Raw genomic sequence first — 21737 nt, forward strand, 5'->3', positions numbered from 1 at the left:
GATGAGACATCATTAAAATTTGGGATCGCAAAGGTAATAAGAGGAATTTTATATCCTTAAGGCTTACTTGAATAAAACAGAAAAAAAGATTAATAATTGGCCGTAAAAAAAAGCCCAAATTCCAATCAAATACTAAATTAAATTTAAATTAAAAGGAGAAATTAAAAATATTGAAAGTAAAAAACTATTGAACTAATTAATAAAACTAATTGGTTCTATGAAAAAGCCAATAAAATAGATAACCTTTGGTAAATCTGATTGAAAAAGGGAAAAATAAATTAGTAGTCTTAAAAAATGAAAAAGGGGAGAACTTTCCCACCAATGAAGGAAATTAAGAAAAATAATGAGTTATTTTTCCTTTATCCAATAAATTTGATAACCCAAGTGAAATGGATGACTACCCCAAAAAATATAGACTTCCCAGATTAACAGAGGAGGAAGTAAATTGTTGAATAGTCCCATTTCAGAAAAAGAAATAGAACAGGCAATTAAACAACCCAAGAAAAACCCCCCCAAAGATGGATTTACATGTGTTTAACCAAAATTTAAGAACAATTGTATATATATAAATATTTGTAAAATGGGAATGAAGGATCCCCAAAATTCCTTCATGCCGACATGGATATTTTCCAAACCGGTGGTGAAACAGAGAAAAAAATTATAGACCAATCTCCAATGATTATTGATGCTAAAATCTTAAATAAGATATTAGCAAAAAGACACAAAAACATCCAAGATAATACACTATGATCAAGTAGGGTTTATACCAGGAATGGGGCTTTTAATTTAAGAAAACATCAATATAATTGGGTTAAATAACCAAATTAACAAAACCATGTCATCCTAGATGCAGAAAAAAAGCATTTATAAAATCCAACATCCATTCCTATTAAAAAACTTGGAGTATAGGAAAATGGATTTTCCTTAAAATAATCCAGCATCTTTAAAACCATCATAAGCATCATATGTAATGGAAAAACCCCATTCCCAATAAGATCTGGGAACAAGGTTGCCCACATCATTACATTTTAATATTGTGTTTAAAGCTAGCTATGCTAAGACTGGAAAGAGATTAAGAATAAGAAAGGGAAGAGCCAAATTATCCTCTTTCCGTGACATGATATCTTAAAAGAGATTCTGAAAAAGTTAAGAAATAATCCACAACTTTAGCAAAGTTGTGGTTTAAAATAAACCCACAAAGTCATCACATTCTTTATATCATAAAAACCAAAGTCAGGTTACAAAGAAATTCCATTTAAAGTAACTTCTGATAATATAAAATATTTGGAATCTATCTGCCAAGGAAAAATAAAACTTTATGAGCAAAATTACAGACCCTTTTCACACAAATTAAGTCGTCTAACCAATTGGAAAAATATTAAATTTTGGATGGGGAAGATATAATAAAGATGACAAATATTACCTAAACAATCTATTTATTTAGCGCTAACCAATCAGACTCCCAAAAATTTTTGACCTGAAAAATAACAAAAAGTTCTATGGAAAAACAAAAGGTCCAAGAATTTGGGCATTAATGAAAAAAAATCAAATGAAGGGGCTTGCTTTAAAAGATCTAAAATTATATTATGGCGTTTAAAACATTTGGTATTGGCTAAGGAATGTTAGTTGATCAGTGGAATAACAGGTTCAAGGGATAAAACGAAAAATATAACCCTTTGTTTTGAAAACCCAAAGACCCCAGCTTTTGGGATAAGAACTTACTGTTTGATAAAAAACTGGGAAAATTGGAAACAATATAGGTTAGGCATTGATCCATATTTCGCCCGAACCAAGATAAAGGTCAAAATGGGGTTTGACCTAGGATAAAGAAAGAAATTTAAATAAATTAGAGAACACGGATAGTACCTCCCAGACCTGTGGAAGGGAAGGTCTTTATGACCAAAGCGAACTAGGTCATTATGATCAAAAATACAAAATTGATTATACCAAACTGAAAAGTTTTTACAAACAAAAACTAACAACAGATTAGAAGGGGCAAATTGGGAAAATATTTTTTACAGTCAAAGGCTGATAAACCCACCAAAAATATAGAAATTAACCTAATTTTAAAAATCAAGCCATTCTCCAATTGAAAAATGGTCAAAGGAATGAACGACAATTTAGATGAAGAAATTGAAACTTTTCAGTCATATGAAAAGATCTCAAGTCAAAATCAGAGAAATCAAATTAAGACAACTCTAAATAAACACACCTGTTCAGATTGGCTAAGAGACGGGAAAAAATATGATGATTTTGGGGGATGCGGGAAAACTGGGACATTGATGCATTGTTGGTGGGCTTGAACAACCAACCATTTTGGAATGTTTGGAACTATGTCAAAAAGATCAAACTTGCAACCCTTTGATCCAGCAGTGATACTGGGATTATACAAAGAGATTATAAAGAAGGAAAGGACCTGTTACGTGTTTTGGTGGGGCCCTTTTTTTGTCAAAACTAAACTGAATGGATTATCTTGGAGAATGGCTAAAAATTGTGGTATATGAATATTTGGAATATTCTGTTTTTGGAAATAAACAGGATGTTTTCCAAAGGCCTGGAAGACTTACGCGTGCTGAGTGAAATCGGACCAGGGATCATTATATCTTCAACAACAATATATATGATGACCCAGTTCTGATGGAAGGCCATCCTCACAACAGATCACAAATCATTTCTTGGAGCAGTTAAAACTGAATTATCCCGAAAAAGAACTTGGGAGATATAAAACCATTACATTGAATTCCCAATCCCTTTATTTGCCCCTCATTTTTTGATTTCTTACAAGCTAATTAAATATTTCAGAGTTGATTCGTACAGCAAAATAACTTTTTGGTTGTATACTTTTGTGTATCTAAGTTATATTTTAATATATTTAACATCTACTGGTCATCCTCCATCTAGGGAGGGTGAAAGGGGGGTGAAAATTGGAACAAGAGGTTTTGAATCCTTAAAGTTACCCATGTATATATCCTGTAAATAAAAGGCTATTAAATAAAAAAAAAAAGAAAGTTAATGAGCTTAGTTTAGATATGTTGAATTTGAGGAGCCATAGCATAATCAATTAGAGATGTCTCTTAGAAAGTACCATGGTTCTAGAACTCAAAAATAAAACTTAGTTCTGGAGATGTAAATTTTGTAGTTATTTCTAAACTACAAAACTGAATGAGATTGCCAAGAATGAGCAGAATAAGAGAAGAGGGCTAAGAGAGATTCTTGAGAAAAACTCACATTAAGAAGCCTTGCAGAAGATGAAGAACCTATAAAAAAGAAGAGGAACATTTAGGAGTTGGAGAAGAAATTGGAGAACCAAGAAAAGGGGATGTCCTTTGGAGGGCATTGTTGGGGCAGGGCTTGAGGCTTGGAAGACAAGACTAAAAAAAAAACAAAAACTTGGTTTTGGTGATTAGATTAGATTTGGATTTAGTCATTTAATTGGATGTGGTTATTTGTTACTCTCTAAGTGGAATGTTTGGGATTGAAATTTGATTGTAAGGGGTTAAGGAGAACAAAATCAAGGTTCTTTTCAAAATTTAGTAGTAAGGTAAAATATGGAGATGTAGGAAGCTTTTTTTTTTTTTTTTTTTGGATTCGGAACTGAGCATATGGGATGGCTGTATAATATGATGTAAATATAGGGGAAAACTGTGATGAAAGAAGAAATTAAAAATTGTGAAATTAGATGAAGATAGAATTGAAGGATTTTTGAATAATAGCTTAGGTCCAACTGAAACTAAGTACGATGGAACCTTGGTACTCATCGATATATTTGTTGAATTCACTATTTGATCCATTTTAAAGAGGAAAAAAATGCTTCAGCATTTGATATTTGTTCAGCTCTCCTTGCACTTAAAAAATGAAGTGCAGGTCTTGGATGAGCAATAGAGATGTGAGGTTGGCCAGGCGTATTACTCAGCCCCTGTAGCTGCTGCTGTTGCCCTTGGTTGTAGGCAGCTCTTCCCCAGCAAAGGCTGTGGTGTATAGTATTGTTAGCTTGGATCTTATGATGCTGAGATTGTGTGCCTTAGGGGACAGGTCAGTTCCCATAGGATGATGTAGCTGGATCGTATAATTTCCTGGCTCCCAAAACAATAGTTTTGAAAGGGATTTGGAGAGGCTGATGTGCTTAGCAGGAAGAAAAGCAGCAGGAGCAGGAGTAGCACTGTTGACATGAGCAGCAGCTGTGGGAACCCAGGTCTAGGTGGTGTTGGTGGAGAACCCAGGAGGGCCCAGGTGGCTGCTAGAGCCTTGGGTGGTAGACAGTTCAGGACCATAGCTTCTCTCTTTATGTCCACCCTCTTCCCCCTCTCCTCCAAGGAAGCTTGGATGGTGTAGGGTGGGGGAAGAGTATAAAGGTTACTGTTACTCTCAGAAAATTACTTGGGTCAAGAAGGAAGAGTTCCCAGCTAGATTGGCTTGTTTCTCTGTAGCTGGAAGCTCCAATGACCCCTTTGTGGAATTGGGTGGGGAGGGTTGGTTAAGCTGCAGACTGAAGATGTAGTCCTTTGTTCAGTACTCATTTTCTCCACTTGTGCCTTCTGAAACCAATGAGCAATAAGTACCAAGGTACCACTGTTCTTGAATTCTTTGAGGGTGAAACTAACTCAATTTTATGACTTTCTCCAATGATACTCATCCCTCCTGGACAAACAACAGAGAGACTGGAAAATGGGGTTAGCAGAAAAATTAGGATTCATATTTTGGGGATGGAAGAAGGTCAGAATGAAGGATTCTAGGGTAATGGCTGGTAAATCATTGAAATGCACAATCATGGGGTCAAGATGGTATTGGAGGCAAGTGAAGCCAAAGTAGATTCAAAGAATAAGAAAGTGTGAAGGAACCAAACTTTATGGTGAGGGTAATTGTGGTGTTCTTTTTCTTTTTTTTTTATAAAATATGATGGTTCTCTCTGGGAGCAGGTTTCTTGGGGAGATTTTCTGGATGCAGCCTTAGTTTCAGTTCAGATCAATAATCACCTCAAATACAGCCAGCTGATAAAATCCAAATGTTTATTTTCTCCTTCCGAGTCTTGTCTCCTTGCCTGGGGCTGGGCAGCTTTCTGGAGAGCCTTTCAGACCAGCCTTGGTCTCAGTGGGGGAAGTGCAGGAGGCCAGCCACTACAGTGGTGTGAGATGAAATGAATGAATCTGGTTCCACCTCCGAGAGTGGGCTTCTTCTGAACTGACGCTCCCCTCTCAATCTTTTCAGTTGAACTCTGCTGACTGAGCTCAGCTGTTTTTATGCTCTCTCAAAGGTTGACTCCTCCTCTGAGAGAGTGGGATTGTGGGTTTCTGATTTGTGAATTTCATACTGAATACTGACTTGTGAATCTCCCAAAAGTGTGAACTCCAATGAGTACTTAAATACATTAGTGAGCTAGAGAATTTGCTAAGTACCATGCTAAATTAGGCAACTAACCTATCACTTCATAAGGATTCTAACAGGTAATTGTATAAATTTAGTGTGAGTGAGAGAGATGGAGAGGTAGAGGATAGAACATTATGATCAGAAAATAGAATTTAAAAATTTATTATCTCGAAAGTAATAAAATTGAAAGTTCAAATTCAGTTCATTTCAAGCAGTATTATTAAGCAGCTAGTATGAAGTCCTGTGCTAGATGCCACAAATACAAAGATTAAAAAAAAACCTAAATGGGCCTTTCTTAGGAGAGGTAAGCTTGGAACTGAAATGGGGTGGAAAAGAAGTAGTTGTTAGGGAGATTGATGAATTATGTACATAATTTCAGAGGCATTTTCAACATAGAAAGTGAAATCTTTGATAATGATGTTGGAGAATAGAATAGAAAGGAAGACTGAGAGTACTGAAGAAACAGGAAAAGAAAAATGACCTTGAGTTTGATAAATGATGGGGAGTAGATTTCATTGAACTTGAAAGAAAGTGACAGAGGTAAGACATATTCCACTCCTTCACTTAGTCCTATGAGTTGGTAGGAAGCTAGCAGTGAAGAGGGTTGAAAGGGATATGATGTCTTCCCTCCTCAAATTTTTTACCTCACTTTGCCTGGACTTATTCTTGCCTTTGGCAATTTCTGTCTTGTACTTATTTGTGTATATATTTTCTTACTGTAAAATTCTTGAGGGCAAGTGTTTTCTCATCTTTGTGTCCCTCATTTCTAATCAATGTGTTAACATAGGTTAATATTTAATGTTTTTTGAATTACATTCCAATGTAAAAATTTTGTATGACCTATTTTTATATTATGTACATTATATTATCAGGGTATTCTGTGCTAATGACTTTATTATTGAATATGCATTGTCCAGTTGGCTTCAATCAATTACCTTCTTGAAATTTGTAAAGATAATAATACAATCAATTCTAAATTTTACAGAGATGTATTACCCATATTGTCTCTGGTTATTTCTAAGTTTTAGAACGTATACCCTGGGTAATACCCTTTTCATCAGCCCTTTTCTTAGAAAGAAGTTCCCTTTAGTGCTACTTGGAGCAAAGGCTTATTGGTGGACATAAAGCCTATGGAAGGTAAGGCTCCTGCCTTCTGTGTGGTGTATAGTATCATGCAACTATGCTGTACATATATATGTCACAGCCTGATATTCTTCATTGTTTCTATCTGGATTTTAGATTGATAGTTCAACAGAACATATAGATTGCCCAAATCCTAGTTTATCCAACTTGATCCTATAGTTAGCCTATATATCCCTATATGTTTATATATGCATATATATTGCTCATTTAAAAATGCTTATAACTCATACAGTCCTTATTTCTATCAACTTTAAAACTAAACCAAAACACATTTATACTTAAAGTACATTTAGTCTTTTTTAGTATATATTGGTATATTTAGTATATAAAGACTTATTTTTGGAACAGATCTCTTTGCAATTAGATCTGATTAGAAGAGCCCTGCTTTATGACAAGACTATACATATTGTACCATCAAAGTGAGAGAGGAAAGAGGGAAAAGGGTTTAATTTATAAATTACTGTCATCATATATGTAATTTTATATTAGAAAGTTTAAAGGTTTTTTCCTACAAATCCAAGTGATTTTGTTGGTAATTTTTTGTTGCACATAGGTCCTACAAGAACAGATACGTGCCAGGGATAACATTAGCTATGGAACAAATTCTGCCTTAAAGAGTCTGGAGATGCGTCAACTCTCTGGCTTGGGAGATCTTCGGGGAAGAGTAGCAAGGTAAGGCTTCAGGACTTGGTATATTTATTTTAGTAAACAGTTATTTTAAAACATTTCATATTAGCTACATTTTCTTTTCTTTTTTTTAAAATAACTTTTTATTGACAGAACCCATGCCAAAGTAATTTTTTTTTACAACATTATCCCTTGCACTCACTTCTGTTCCGATTTTTCTCCTCCCTCCCTCCACCCCCTCCCCCAGATGGCAAGCAGTCCTATACATGTTAAATAGGTTACAGTAGATCTTGGATACAATATATGTGTGCAGAACCGAACAGTTCTTTTGTTGCTCAGGAGAATTGGATTTAGAAGGTATAAATAACCTGGGAAGAAGAACAAAAATGAAAGCAGTTTACATTCATTTCCTAGTGTTCTTTCTTTGGGTGTAGCTGCTTCTGTCCATCCTTGATCAATTGAAACTAAGTTAGATCTTCTCTTTGTTGAAGAAATCCACTTCCATCAGAATACATGTATTCAGAATACAGTATCGTTGTTGAGGTATATAATGATCTCCTGGTTCTGCTCGTTTCACTCAGCATCAGTTCATGTAAATCTCTCCAAGCCTCTCTGTATTCATTCTGCTGGTCGTTTCTTACAGAACAATAATATTCCATAACATTCATATACCACAATTTACTCAACCATTCTCCAATTGATGGGCATCCATTAATTTTTCAGTTTCTAGCCACTACAAACAGGGCTGCCACAAACATTTTGACACATACAGGTCCCTTTCCCTTCTTTAGTATCTCTTTGGGGTATAAGCCCAGTAGAAACACTGCTGGATCAAAGGGTATGCACAGTTTGATAACTTTTTGTAGCTACATTTTCAAGATCTAATACTACATGCTTCTTGGGAACCACTGTGAGTTGATTACATAGAATGGGAGTAAAAAATAGAATTCTTTGGTTGAAATTGTGGTTGTGTTAATAACTAAGGAGTTTCCTTAGAAACTCATTGTTTGAGCTCATTGTTTAAGGTTGGGGTTAACCTTTTCCTTGGTTAATAGATTAATGAAGCATTCTTAGAGTCAAAGTGTCTCCAACTATTGAAGGAAGTCCTACTCAGTCACTAAACATTAAGCACTTACTATGTGCCAGGAGCTGTGCTAAGCCTGTACAAAAATATACAAATAACTCCTCATCGAGAAGCTCACGGTCTATTGAAGAAGACAAGCAGACAGATAATGTGCATCCAAGTTATATACTGGATAAATGAGAAATAATTTAGAGAGGGAAGCATTAGAATTAAGAGATTAGGGAAGACTTCCTGTAGAAAGTGGGATTTTAGTTGGGACTTTAAGGAAGCCAGGAAAGCCAGGAGGAGGAGATGAGGAGGGAGAGCATTCTAGTCATAGCAATCAGTCAGAGCTGAGAGATGGAATATCTTGTTTATGGAGCAGCTAGGAGTCCTGTGTCACTGAATTCAAGACTAAGCATTGGGGAGGAAGGTGCAAGAAGGCTAGAACAATAGTGTAACGTCTGGATCTGCTCACTGGAGGATTTTGGTCCTGGCCCAAATCCTGATCATGGATGAGGAGTGAAGGGGCAGAACTCATGTGGATGGTCAGACATGGAATTTGCTTATTTCATATTCTCTCAGCTTTGAATACCCCAATATACTTGCATCACCATAGCACACTGCTCATGCATTAACTGTACTAGGCACGCGCCAACTATAGGATACTGTGCACGGGGGTCACAGAAGCAGCTTGCTTGTATGTGTAGATATCTTGCTGCACTCAGTATCTCTGCTTCAACCACAGACAGGTTGTCAGGCCCCCTGACTTCTCAGGAAGGCCCAGATGCCCTTGGGGTATGGGGAGCCAACCCCTGCCATAGCAGGGTTCCACTGGGCTAAAGGGCCTTATATCTCACCCAGGGTTCCCCACTATCTGTGGCCCTCTACACAACAGGAGGGGCTTGGGTATGAAGGACTTTGAATATCAAACAGAAGATTTTGTATTTGATTTGATTTTGGAAGCACAGGCAGCCACTGAAGTTTAATGAATGGAAAGGTGACATGGTCGGACCTGCCTTTTAGGAAAATCACTTTGGTGACTGAATGTAAGATGGAGTGGAGACAAGCTGGCTCAACAGCAGGTTGTTGCAGTAGTCCAAGTAGGAGGTGATGAGAGCCTATGCCAGGGGATGATAATGTCAGGGAGAGAGAGGCTAGGGTGGGTGAGAGCTAGTGAGCAGTGAGAATGACTCCTGCATTGAGAGCCTGAGGGACCAGGAGGATTGCCTTCTATCTAATGAATGTGGGGGAGGGGAAAGAACATGAGTTTAGTTTTGAATATGTGGAGTTAAGATGTCTACTGGACATCCAGTTTGAATTGTTTGAAGGCAGTTGGAGATGCAAGATTAGAGGTCAGCAGAGAGGTTAGGGCAGGACAGCTAGATTTGAGAGATGAAAGTTACATTCATGGCAGTTGGTGTGAGATCACCAAGTGAAGTAGCATAGAAGGAGAAGAGGAGAGAGCCCAGGGTGTGATCTGCATGAGCATCCAGCAAAGGAAACTAAGGAATGGCTTGACAGTAGGAGGAGAGCAAGGAGAGAATGGTGTCCCAAAAACTTAGAAAGGAATAGAGGAAGATAAGCAGTGTCACAGGCTGCAGAGAGATCAAGAAAAATGAGAACTGAGAAAAGGGAATTGGATTTGGCAACTAAAGATCATTGGTATCTTTAAAGAGAAGTTTTGGCAGAATGATGAGTGAGGTTAGAAGCATAATTCTAAGGGATTGACAAGAAGAGGAGAGAAAGTGGAGGTGCCTATTGTAGATACCTTTCTTAAGGAGTTTAGCCATTAAGGACAGAAGAGACATAGCATAGTTATTTAAATGGCACTGAATTGGCTCTTTCCTCTTAATATAAATTCTAGTTAATAAATAGAGTTCAGTAGTTTTGAATGATTTTTAAAAAAAATTTCTTTTCTGGAATTTCATAGGCCCATCTCTTTCCTAATGTGCAGTAGACTTATCTGCCACTAAGAACTGCAGACTACAAATACATAGTATTTCTGCTTTGATGAGGTTTTTTTTTTTTTTTTTTTTTTTTCCTGAAGCAATTGGGGTTAAGTCACTTGTCCAGGGTCACACACAGCCAGGAATTGTAAGATGTGTGAGGTCATATTTGAATTCAGGTCCTCCTGAATTCAGGGTTGGTGCTCTATCCACTGCGCCACCTAGCTGCCCCCTTTTTTTCCTTTAAAAAAAATTTAAAAAATTCTATGATGAAGTCCTTTCTTAGTTCTCTTGGAAACAAAGATTCCTTATAATGCTAATGCAGATACAATTATAAAGACTCTTGTGAAAACATTTTTGGGACAGTTTTGACTTTGACGGTAATGTTGAAATGATATGGAAAAGGGCATATCTCAAAGTATAGGCTGTTCCACTATGAAAATTAATATTTCACAATATAACTTACATGCCCTTTTCTAAATAATAGACTTGATAGGCAAGCAGAAATTCATATGTGCTGAAAGCATAAATAAATTTTTTTCCAAAAAATTCCACTTATTGAATATGCTACCACATATTGAATGTTTTTTTTATTATAGCTTTTTATTTGCAAAATATATGCATGGGTAATTTTTCAGCATTGACAATTGCAAAACCTTTTTTTTTCCCCTAATTTTTCCCTTCCTTCCCCCCACTCTCTCTACCAGATGGCAGGTTGACCAATACATGTTAAATATGTTAAAGTATAAGTCAAATATAATATATGATACATGTCCATACAGTTATTTGCTGTACAAAAAAATCAGACTTTGAAATAGTGTACAATTAACCTGTGAAGGAAATAAAAAATGCAGGTGGACAAAAATAGAGGGATTGGGAATTCTATGTAGTGGTTCATAGTCATCTCCCAGAGTTCTTTTGCTGGGCGTAGCTGGTTCAATTCATTACTGCTCCATTGGAACTGATTTGGATCATCTCATTGTTGAAGATGGCCATGTCCATCAGAATCAATCATCATATAGTATTGTTGTTGAAGTATATAATGGTCTCCTGGTCCTGCTCATTTCACTCAGCATCAGTTCATGTAAGTCTCTCCAGGCCTTTCTGAAATCATCCTGCTGGTCATTTCTTACAGAACAATAATATTCCATAACATTCATATATCACAATTTATTCAGCCATTCTCCAGTTAATGGGCATCCACTCAGTTTCCAGTTTTTGGCCATTACAAAGAGGGCTGCCACAAACATTTTTGCACATACAGCTTCCTTTCCCTTTTAAGATCTCTTTGGGATATAAGCCCAGTAGTAATATGTTTTTTTTTTAAATGTCATTTATGGGGCAACTAAGTAGCACAGTGAATAGAGCACCAGCCCTGAAGTCAGGAGGACCTGACTGAGTTCAAATCTGGTCTCAGACATTTAACACTTCCTAAAGCTGTGTGCCTCAGCAAAAAAAAAAAAAAAAAGGCATTTATTCAGATACTTCTTTTGACTTTTGATTGCTTTAAATTTTTTACTTAATGTAGTTGCTTAGAGTTGATATCAACTAATTTAAGGTAAGATTGAATATTCATTTCCTTTAGAGAAAATTATACCAAAGAAGAAATAATAGCTGGAATGATATGATAGATTAGAGCTAGGGACTTGAGATTATCAAATCTAACCCTGCCTATTTTACAAATGAAGAAACTGAAGACTATAGAGAAGAATGATTGCATTAAATAGATAGTATGTACTAGAGATGGGTGTAGAACCCAGGTCCTTGAAGTCTAAATTCAGGGCTGATTCATATGCACCATTCTGCTTTTTATTTATAAATATTATCAACCAAATATTGTTGTTTTTTTTTGCCTGAGTTTGTTCTTTCCTCATTAGACTGTAAACTTCTTGAGATCAGCGACTGGATTTTTGCTTTTTTTTTTTTTTTTTAAATCTTAAGTGTTTAGCACAATATCTGAAATATATATATATATATGTATGAAAACACGGCTGATTAGTGTTTGAAAATATCTATTTCCTCTATTTTCTTCAGCTACATAGTTTTGATCTTTAAGTTGATTTGTATCCTTTTGGAAGAATGTAGAATACAAATCTTAGTATTGACTCCTTGTAACACTGTGTCATGACCAATTCATGTAACATTGTCTCCTTGTAATACAGTGTCAGTGACTAATTCATCTTTCTAAAATTCTGCAAGACTCTAGGACTTGTAGTTTTAGTCTTTTGGTAGACTTCCTCATTAGATGAGCTATTCATGATCGTCATTGTCATTTTTCAAAGTGATTAGTGCCTTTTTCTTCAGAAGTCAACCTTTCCTTTTCATGAGGCCTTCCAGGAGAAAAAGATCATGTCTATCCACATATCATATCTTTAAAGTAATGAGATCATTCCTCCACATATGGAAACAAGTTTCATTGTCATATTTATGTTTTATATATTACTTGTTTACTGGTATGACTTTCCTATAAGTGATTTAGAAAGTAGATTTTCTTCAATCTGATTGTATTTCTTCTCTATATCCCTGTATTTTAAAGTCAGATCTTATTTAAATAACATTTTCCATAGATACCTAAATCTACATATTAGCTGATAAATAATGGTATCTCTAGCAGTTTTTCAATTCACTTTCAAGCTGATTCCAACTTTAAAGAGACAATGATATTCATCATAATTTAAATGGTTTGCGTTGTCAGGTCTACTTTTATCTGACTTTGAGTTACATAGACCAATTGTTTTGAAGGAGAAATAAGTAAGAGAATAGATCAGAACACGATATAGTAACATTTTTTACATGAAATTTTAACAGCATAAGATTAAATTTAAGAAAATGAAACATAATTAATACAAAGTTTAAAGAAATTTAAATACCTAGGGACAGTGTATCTCTGATTAAATCTCTAATATTAATCAGTGCTTAATATAATTTTGGTTTCTCTTATTTTGTTTTTAAGGGACAACTTTAATTTTTTTGTGTGTTTATGAACATTGAGATCCCTTATAACCATATCTCCTTATGCATTGCTATTATGTCTTATACCCATTTTCTGACATAAACTTAGAAATTTTTTAACTTTAAAATTTATTATTTTTTCAATTTTTTTTTGCTGAGGTAATTGGGGTTAAGTGACTTGCCAAGGATCAGATAGCCAGGAAGTGTTAAGTGTCTGAGGCCAGATTTGAACTCAGGTCCTCCTGACTTCAGGGCTAGTGCTCTATCCACTACAACTAGTTGCCCCTAAAATTTATTATTTTTAAAATAGTATTTTACTTTTCCAAATACAGGCAAAGATAGTTTTCAACATTCACTTTTGCAACACCTTGTATTCCAAATTTTTCTCCCTCTCTCCTCCTTTTCCCCTCCTCAAGCAAACAATCTGATATAGGTTAAATGTATAACTCTTTCAAAGCATATTTCCATATTCATCATAGTTGCACAAGAAAAATCAGATCAAAAGGGGAAAATATGAGAAAGAAAAAAAACCCAAGCAAACAAACAATAATAACAACAAAAGGTGAAAAAAGTATTCTTTGCTTCACATTCAGTCTCCATATTCTCTCTCTGGGTACAAATGACTTTCTCTTTCACAAGTCTGTTGGAATTGCCTTGAATCACTACATTGTTGAAAAGATCCAAGTCCATTAGAGTGGATCATCACTCTCCTAGTTTTGCTCACTTTACTTAGCATCAATTCATGTAAACATTTACAGGCTTTTCTGAAATCAGCCTACTTATCATTTCTTATAGAACAATAATATTCCGTTACATTTACAATATAATGTCCAACTAATGGACATCCACTCACTCCATTTTCAGTTACTTGCCACTACAAAAAGGGCTGCTGTAAACATTTTTGCACATGTGGGTCCCTTTCCCTCTTTTATGATCTCTTTGGGATACAGATCTAGTAGACATTGCAAGAGCAAAGGGCATACACAGTTTTATAGTCATTTGGGAAATTGATGAACTTAGAATTGTTGATGATATATTGATGGTTTGTACTAGCTCTCTTTGAGAAAGAAGTCCCTCAATTTCAAGGAAAGAATTAACCATCTTTTCTTATTCACACTATTATTTTTTTCTGATCTGAAAGAGGGAATGTAGCAGAAAAACTAGAGAAAAGAACTTATCTTTTATACAGGTCTATATAAATTTCCAAGATAATTTTTTTTCTAATTAGGAAATGTTACCAAATGAATTTAGTGTTATTCATCTTACTTTCTTCTCACTTTATTGAATATCTGGTTTGCACACAATAATTTCCTCCTTATTAATGCTCTGGTATCATTTAACCAATTTTTATCAATTAGTTTTTATAAAAAGATATTTGCCAAGAAGATATAGCAAGAGCAGAAGGCAAAACAGCCTTCTGAATCAGTGGCAAACTTTCCTCCACTTTGGTCCTTGGGGTGGATAGACTGAAATTTAAAGCCTTTGTTACAATATACTAACTCTACCATAGTAACAAGATGACAGAGTTAGTAGAAGATGGATCACAAAATGATATCTGGGATGGCAGGTCCCATAAGTTACTACTTTAGGTTGCACTGGTGATAAACCATAAGATGGCCTACCAGCCTAGGACTTTTTGAGATATAATGAGATTATATGGCCTATTCCATTTCATCTCCATTACTCATCATTTAAGAAGAGGAAAGAACAAATGCTAAGAACCAACAGATAAGAGGCCCTATATTCAAGGCCACATATTGATCTGAATAGTGAATTAGGCAGCTGTAAGCAGAAGTCATTGCTACTACATCCTCCAAGGCATAATTTGCAATAGCCTTTGCCTTGTTTATCATCAGGAAAAAGAGCAAAATCTACTTCTTGGGCCTTTTGTATGCATCAGCTCAGAAGCCTCAAAAAACATTTGTTCACTGTGCAATAAGCAGACCTGAAATAGTTATAAACAAAATGAATCCTCCAAAGTCCATGTAGGCAACTGCATCAGGCTAAGGGAGGACTCCAAGAGTCATTGTTCTTTCCTTGTTTTGCTTCCATTCAATCAACAAACATTTTTACTAGCTCTTCAAATACTTGACGATAGTTGTTATATTTCCTAGGCTAAACAGTTTCTCATATGATGAAGTTTCTATGTCCCTCACCATTTTAGTTACCCTCTATTAGATATTCCCTACATTGCTGCTGTCCTTCAAGTTTGATGTCAAGAATTGAATGTTATACTTCTGCAGTATTCTGACCCGCTCAGAGTACCAGGGATATGCCTGACTCCTTTGATCTGTATACTCTTATTTTATTAATGTAGTCTAACCTTGCATTAGTTTTTTTTTTGTTGTTGTTGCTGTTGTTTTATTTTGTCTTGTTTAGTAATCCCTTTATATTGTTGATTGCTTTTGAGCATATGATTAACTAAAAGACACTGGTCTTTTTTACATGAACAGTTTTACACAAAACTGTCAAGTCAGTTTTTCTGCATCCTTTACTTACTATCTTTTTTTCCCAATAGATTTTTAAAAATTTTATCCCTTCCAATTTAAAAATTGTTTTCCTTGCTGATGAGGATGGAGACAGAATAAAAATGAAATAATTTGCTTTCTCTCTGTCCTTAGTGTTTTACCCACTCTGGCATGTACTTTCTTTATGTATCCTGTAGCTTGCACTACAATTTCAAAAAAGGTCTTTGTTTTTAGTATTTTTTTTTATCTATAGTTCATTGCTTTTTGTATGGAATACTAGCACATCGGGTAAGAATTGCTTGATATACATGCATCCAAAATAAGGAGAAATTTTCAGCTACATTGGGCCAGAACTGTGATAGTGCAGGATCTGTTATTGAATTGATATTTGGATAAGGAAAGTGGATCTGCTGGCCTCCCAGATAGATGAAGCTGTCCCTTTCAATTGGTGCTAGCAGATAACTTTATGGACTATAGTTAACACTATTCTTAAACCTGCTAATCTTTGTCATAGTTAAGAGATCAATTAGTCATTCAGTAGACATTTATTAAGTACCTCCTATGTGCCAGGCACTATTTTATCTTGTCCTTGAAACTAAACATGCTTCTTCAATCGGTATATATGGCTTCATTTAAAAATGGGATGATAGAGAATCTGATATTTATATTTCTCTATAGCTATTTGTCAATACATAGTTTCGAGAGAAAAGTATTTAACCTTCTTTTACTGCTATTAGATCTTTCAGAGACCTGATAGACACAGTTCCATATCAGAAGTCATGTGAATTTTTTCAATACTTTTTTCAGAACCTAGGATTTAAAAAATGCTAATGGAAGGGCATCAAAGAGGGCTTTTTTTTTTGACTCATCATGCAATAAGTACTGTGTTGCTATAGATCATAATATATCAAAGGCTATTTGATTTTTATTGACTTTGAATGAAAATCCCCTTACCCTAAAGTCCATAAGCCTTTTTGTTTGATGGCATACTCCTTTGCAAGACAACATAACATAGTTAAAAGAATGCTTGGTTTGGAATTATAGGATGCAGGATTCATTCTTGTCTGTGCTCAATCCACTTCCCATCAGACCTCATCTTCCTCCTGTAGTAGAGTTAGAGGAGAAGGGTTGTTGGTTTTTGATCAGTTGGTTTTTCTCCACTTTCTCTAAGCAAAGAAAGCAAAGGGTAGACACCAAAAGCATTGAAGTATTAATATGTTAACAAGGTATTAAACATGTAAAAATATATTTACCCTGTGATCTCTTTATAAAGTGTGAACAAGTTCCTTGATTGAATTTCAAGGAGAATTTAGAATTGGATAGCTGAAAATTTGTCATATCCCCAGAGGTCTTTAAATCACTAAATCTGCTAATCTTGGATTATAAAACTCAAACTAAATCAAGTGGTTCTACCAATCCTAACCCATTTCAATTAAAGAACTTGTTTTCTATGTAAATATCCAATTACATAAAAGAAAGATAGTGGATTAGATGATATCTGAGGTACCTTTCAGTTCTGAATCTATTTCTCTATGGTGTGCATTTCACAATTACATTTAAAAGGGATAAATAGGAAATCAGGCAGAATTTGTTTATATTTGGATCATATTCCTTTAGTATTTGGTTTATTTATTTCATATTTTTCCTGTTACATCTAAAACAAAAAAAAAATTTACTTTTGTTTTTAAAATTTTTAAGTTCTAGGTTCTCTCCCTAATTCACTGTTGACTTAAAATGTAAAATCTTCATACATAGCTAACAAAGTTAGCCAATTATTTTCCTCTAAATTCTAAGAGCTGAGGAATGTTCACTAAAGCTATTCTTTTAATCTCTAAAACAAATGAGCAATTCAGGAAATGCTTAAAAACATGTCATTAACAATTAGAAAGAGTTTCACTGCAACACTTTGCCAAAATCTTTTTAGTTTTGGGCTTATCAACTGTACCAGATTCTACTGGAATCTACAGATCCTTGGCTCTCAGACTTTTATCTTTCTTTTGGAAAGAGATTGGAGTCTCTCTGCTTATTCATGATTGAACCTAAGAAATGAATCTGCCAGAAAATAGAGACCTGTAACAGTTAAAAAGGTCCAACACAGGGAAAATTTGGAATGTTTATTATCATCTTATTATATTGTTATAATCTTATTATAAATTATATCTTATAATACCAAAGTTTAGCAAGGAGAGCTGATAAGATTCTGAATTAAGTAAGGATATCAAGTAATCAATAAATTAAATCAAAGTTCCTAAATGATATTTTAAATGAATAGTTTTTGGTGAATAAGTCAGAGAATGCCTATGTCTCTGGTCTAGCAAAAGGAGCCAAGACTTAGTTGGTGAAAACTAATCCATAAGCTATAAAACTTCAGGACTTTCAGAAAGTTTATTGATGAGTACAGTCTATCACTTGAAAAGTGTCACAATCTTTCATTTGTTCTCTCTATTTTCTTACTTATACCACTCTTTTTTCATTTTTGGCTTTTGCTCTATTCACTGGGTTTTTTCATTCTCATTCTGTGTGACCTCTTGGCTTTATAAAATTTGATGCACACAACTAGCATTGAGAGAGATAGGGATGGAACTACATCTGTGCTTTCATTGGTAGAGGAAATTCCTGCTTGGGGAAACTTTCTATTGACACAAGTTGGAATGTTCTGTGCTACTTAGAGAGAGGCCTAGAGTCCTGAGTGGATAAGTGACTTGGCTAGTATCTAATATATGTCAGAGATCTCTCCATTTTAGAATTATAGAATTTTTGAGCTGGAAAACATCTTCTAGTCCTATTGTTCTCTTTGTGGCCCATGACAGTGAGGCTCAGGAAGGTTACTGACTTGCCCACAGCCACAAAGAAATTTAGAAGTAAAATGGGGTTTAGATTCTACAGCTCTATAATATGTACCATAATGTCCTAGATGGCTATCTGATTTTATACCATATGTATTAAATTCTGATCTAATGTTAGAACACTAGCATCATTCCAATTCTACCATGTGAGGTACACGTGATAGCATGACATAGCATTGTTATTTATAGTTTAAAATTTTTTTTATATTCATTTAATTACAAAGAAGTATATGATCAGTGAGCAGTATTAGAAATTGTGTGGTCATACTAGAATCCTACATTTAAAGTTCTTAAAATTTTTGTAGGCATAATAAAATGAGAATCCTTGATTCGAATTGATAACTCCACTGCTTAATTTTGTTATTTGGATTTAATACATTTATTCTAAAGAGAGTTGTTCATTTTCTTTCTTTAGAATAAAGCTTTGCAGAACATACTATTCAAAATTTAAAATTAAAAAATTTAGCAAGCATTTATTTTCTCTTCTCACCTTCCTACCTCCATTTGAAAAAAAAAGTTGAAAAACACTTGTAACATGTCTAGTCAAACAAAACAGTTTTCTACAGGTCCAAAAATGTATATATTCTATTCTGTTTTTAGAATCTGTCATGTCACTAGCTAGAGGTAGTTAGCATGTTTCATCTTCAGTCTTCTGGATGGCTGGTCATTGCATTGATTAGAGGTTTCAGGTCTTTCCAAGTTGTTTTTCTTTATAATATTGTCTTTGTGTAAATTGTTTCTCTTGGTTTTTGTTAATTTCATTAATTATTTGGCATCAGATTTTTTCATTTTTCTTTGAAATCATCCACTTTAGCTTTATTGTGGTGAACCCATGCTTAAAACCCATAGCTTTCTCACTTTTAAAGGATAATAGTCATCCATTGGTCTTAGGAACTAAAAATTTTGGTGTAATTCCAAATAAAAGTAATTAACTACTTATTAAACTCTTCACTCCTACTATCCATTATTATACTCACCTTTCCCCTAATCTACAACATCACTCTCCCATATAAAACCAGCAACTTCCCATTACTGTGTAAGAACACAGTTAAGTTCGCTTTCTTTACCAGCCTGTTACATGCCTATGCCATAATTTATTTAGCCATTTTCCACTTTTTGCTACTGCAAAAAGAGTTGCTATAAATATTTTTGTAGATATGAGCCCTGTTTATTTTTTTTTTAAATCTATTCATTGTGTAGACCTAGTAGTGAATTATCACTAGGTCAGAGAATATAAACATAATTCCAAACTGCTTTCCAGAATGGTGGGACTAATCACAACTCTACCAATAGTGTTCTTAACATTTTTCTATAACACATCTTACAAATGTAATTTTCTTTTTTTTGTCATCTTTGCCAATATCATTGGTATAAGATAGAATTGTAGAGTTACTTTATTTCACATTTCTCTATTAGAGATTTGGACCCTTTTTATATTTGTTTATAGCTTGGATGTCTTCCTTCGAAATTGCCAGAACATATTGTTATCTTAAGTATCTTAAGATAATTTAAATAAAATTGTGGTTCATCTGTTTTAATTTTCATTGTTTTTAACTTTGGTGTTCACCTGAACAGATGTGACGCTAGCATAGCTAGATTGTCTGCAGAGCATAAAACAACATATGAAGGCCTTCAACACCTAAACAAAGAACAGCAGGCTGCCAAACTTATTCTGGAAACTAAAATCAAAGATGCAGAAGGGCAGGTATGTTATTTTTAAAATAGTTTTCTAAAATGGTTGATTTGCAGTTAGCACAAATACCTTTAGGTTAATAGTTTCTTGAAGAAGATGAGTTTTTTTTTTAAATATATTTTTTTAAAAAATATTTTTAAATTATTTTTATTTTTAATATATAATATTTTTAAATATTTATGCAGAACTGGAAGAATTGTTTGTTCTTTACTTTAAACTGCCCCTTGTCATCTTGAATATATTAGGAGAGTAGTCTTTCATAATATCTGATTTGCTTAAATATTGCATACATGAAAGGAATCAGTTGATTTTATTGTGTGACAGGTACTCAAAAGAATCTAGGTAAATTCCTAAGTGTATTGGGTGATCTGGCAGTATAATTCAACCCTAGTGGTAAGTGGTCCAGATGATCTATTCTAAGAAATCTGGCTCAGTCCCAGTAACTTCTATTTCCTAAAACCTTAAGAAGCCAAATTGAGTCCAGGGACATCGTGAAGACTCTTATCTGCTCCAGCATGGGCATGAACCTAATCCCTTCTGGGGATTTTCTATACTGAAACTAGGCCAAATTTCTTCCAAGAAACCCAGACTAAAGAATATCTCTTTCCCCTCTTTTTCACTCCTCTTGCTCACCCTTGCCCACTTCCTACTCCCAAACTACCATTCTTTAAATAAAGGATAGGTCCTTGGGCATTTGTCCACACCAGGTCACCTTCTAAAAGTATGGAAGTTAGCGGATATATGTACCTAAGCATTTGCCCGGGTTCATTTGACTCTATTTCAGACTTTAAAATGAACTCAATTTCCACCAGCCAATTTGGGATGAGTTGGCAGAGCCAGAAGGAAGGCAGCATGGGCTGGGAATAGAACTACTTTGCCTTCTACAGTCTTTTTACTGAGCCTTAACTTAATTATAATGACTGAGAAGGATCTTTGAGAAGTGGTCACGTAGGTTCCAAATAGTGAGGCAGAAAGATGTTTTTTCCTAGGAAAAGAGATACAACCAAGTGGTGAAGCTCCATTGTTCATTATGGGAGAATAAGCATTTATATTGCACCTGCTATTTCGCAGGCACTGTGCTCCTGTGGGTAAATCTCAAGGCAAGCCCTGTCAGTTTTGTTAAACATGGGCATTCATGTCAATATTCGAGCGAAGCACAAAATAAGAAGTCTGTAGCCTTTCACAAGTTGTTTATTGCTGCAGTCTGGAACTGCTTGTCTCCCGAGGAGAGCCTATTCAGAACTTTTGCCAGAAAGGCTGCCCACATAGTTGATGTCATTACAATTAGAATTGTTCCAGTTACATTATTGAAACTGCTAAGAGATTGGAGCATTTGCAGTCACACAGATGGTACAAAGACTGAAGCAAAACGTCCATTTTACTAGCCAGACAGTTGTCAAAAAGCTGTAGGGTCATTGGTTTGGACCTATGGGAAGAGATGAGGTAGGATAGCAAATGAATGAAACCATCTCCTCTTTTTTCACTATAGCTCAGCTGCGTAATTGTAACTGTGATAATGGTGACTTATGGTAGTTCCTTCTAGCAAAAACATTGGGTCTACTTTCATAATAATTTAGTCATCTAGTAGATATTTATTTAATATTTTATGTGTATAGTACTGTGCCAGGTATA

At 34.8% G+C, this 21737-nt stretch overlaps 1 protein-coding gene across 1 annotated transcript in view; it reads left to right on the forward strand.

The window, feature by feature from the left end:
- The window catches only part of FAM81A (family with sequence similarity 81 member A), a 95044-nt gene that overhangs the window by 46920 nt on the left and 26387 nt on the right, over window positions 1-21737 (forward strand). The window contains exons 4-5 of the mRNA XM_003755710.2: window positions 7061-7179; window positions 19988-20117. Of these exons, the coding sequence (XP_003755758.1) occupies window positions 7061-7179; window positions 19988-20117 (249 nt within the window). The remainder of the gene's footprint in view (window positions 1-7060; window positions 7180-19987; window positions 20118-21737) is intronic.

Source organism: Sarcophilus harrisii, chromosome 2 (assembly GCF_902635505.1).
Source record: "Sarcophilus harrisii chromosome 2, mSarHar1.11, whole genome shotgun sequence".
Taxonomy (NCBI): Eukaryota; Metazoa; Chordata; class Mammalia; order Dasyuromorphia; family Dasyuridae; genus Sarcophilus; species Sarcophilus harrisii.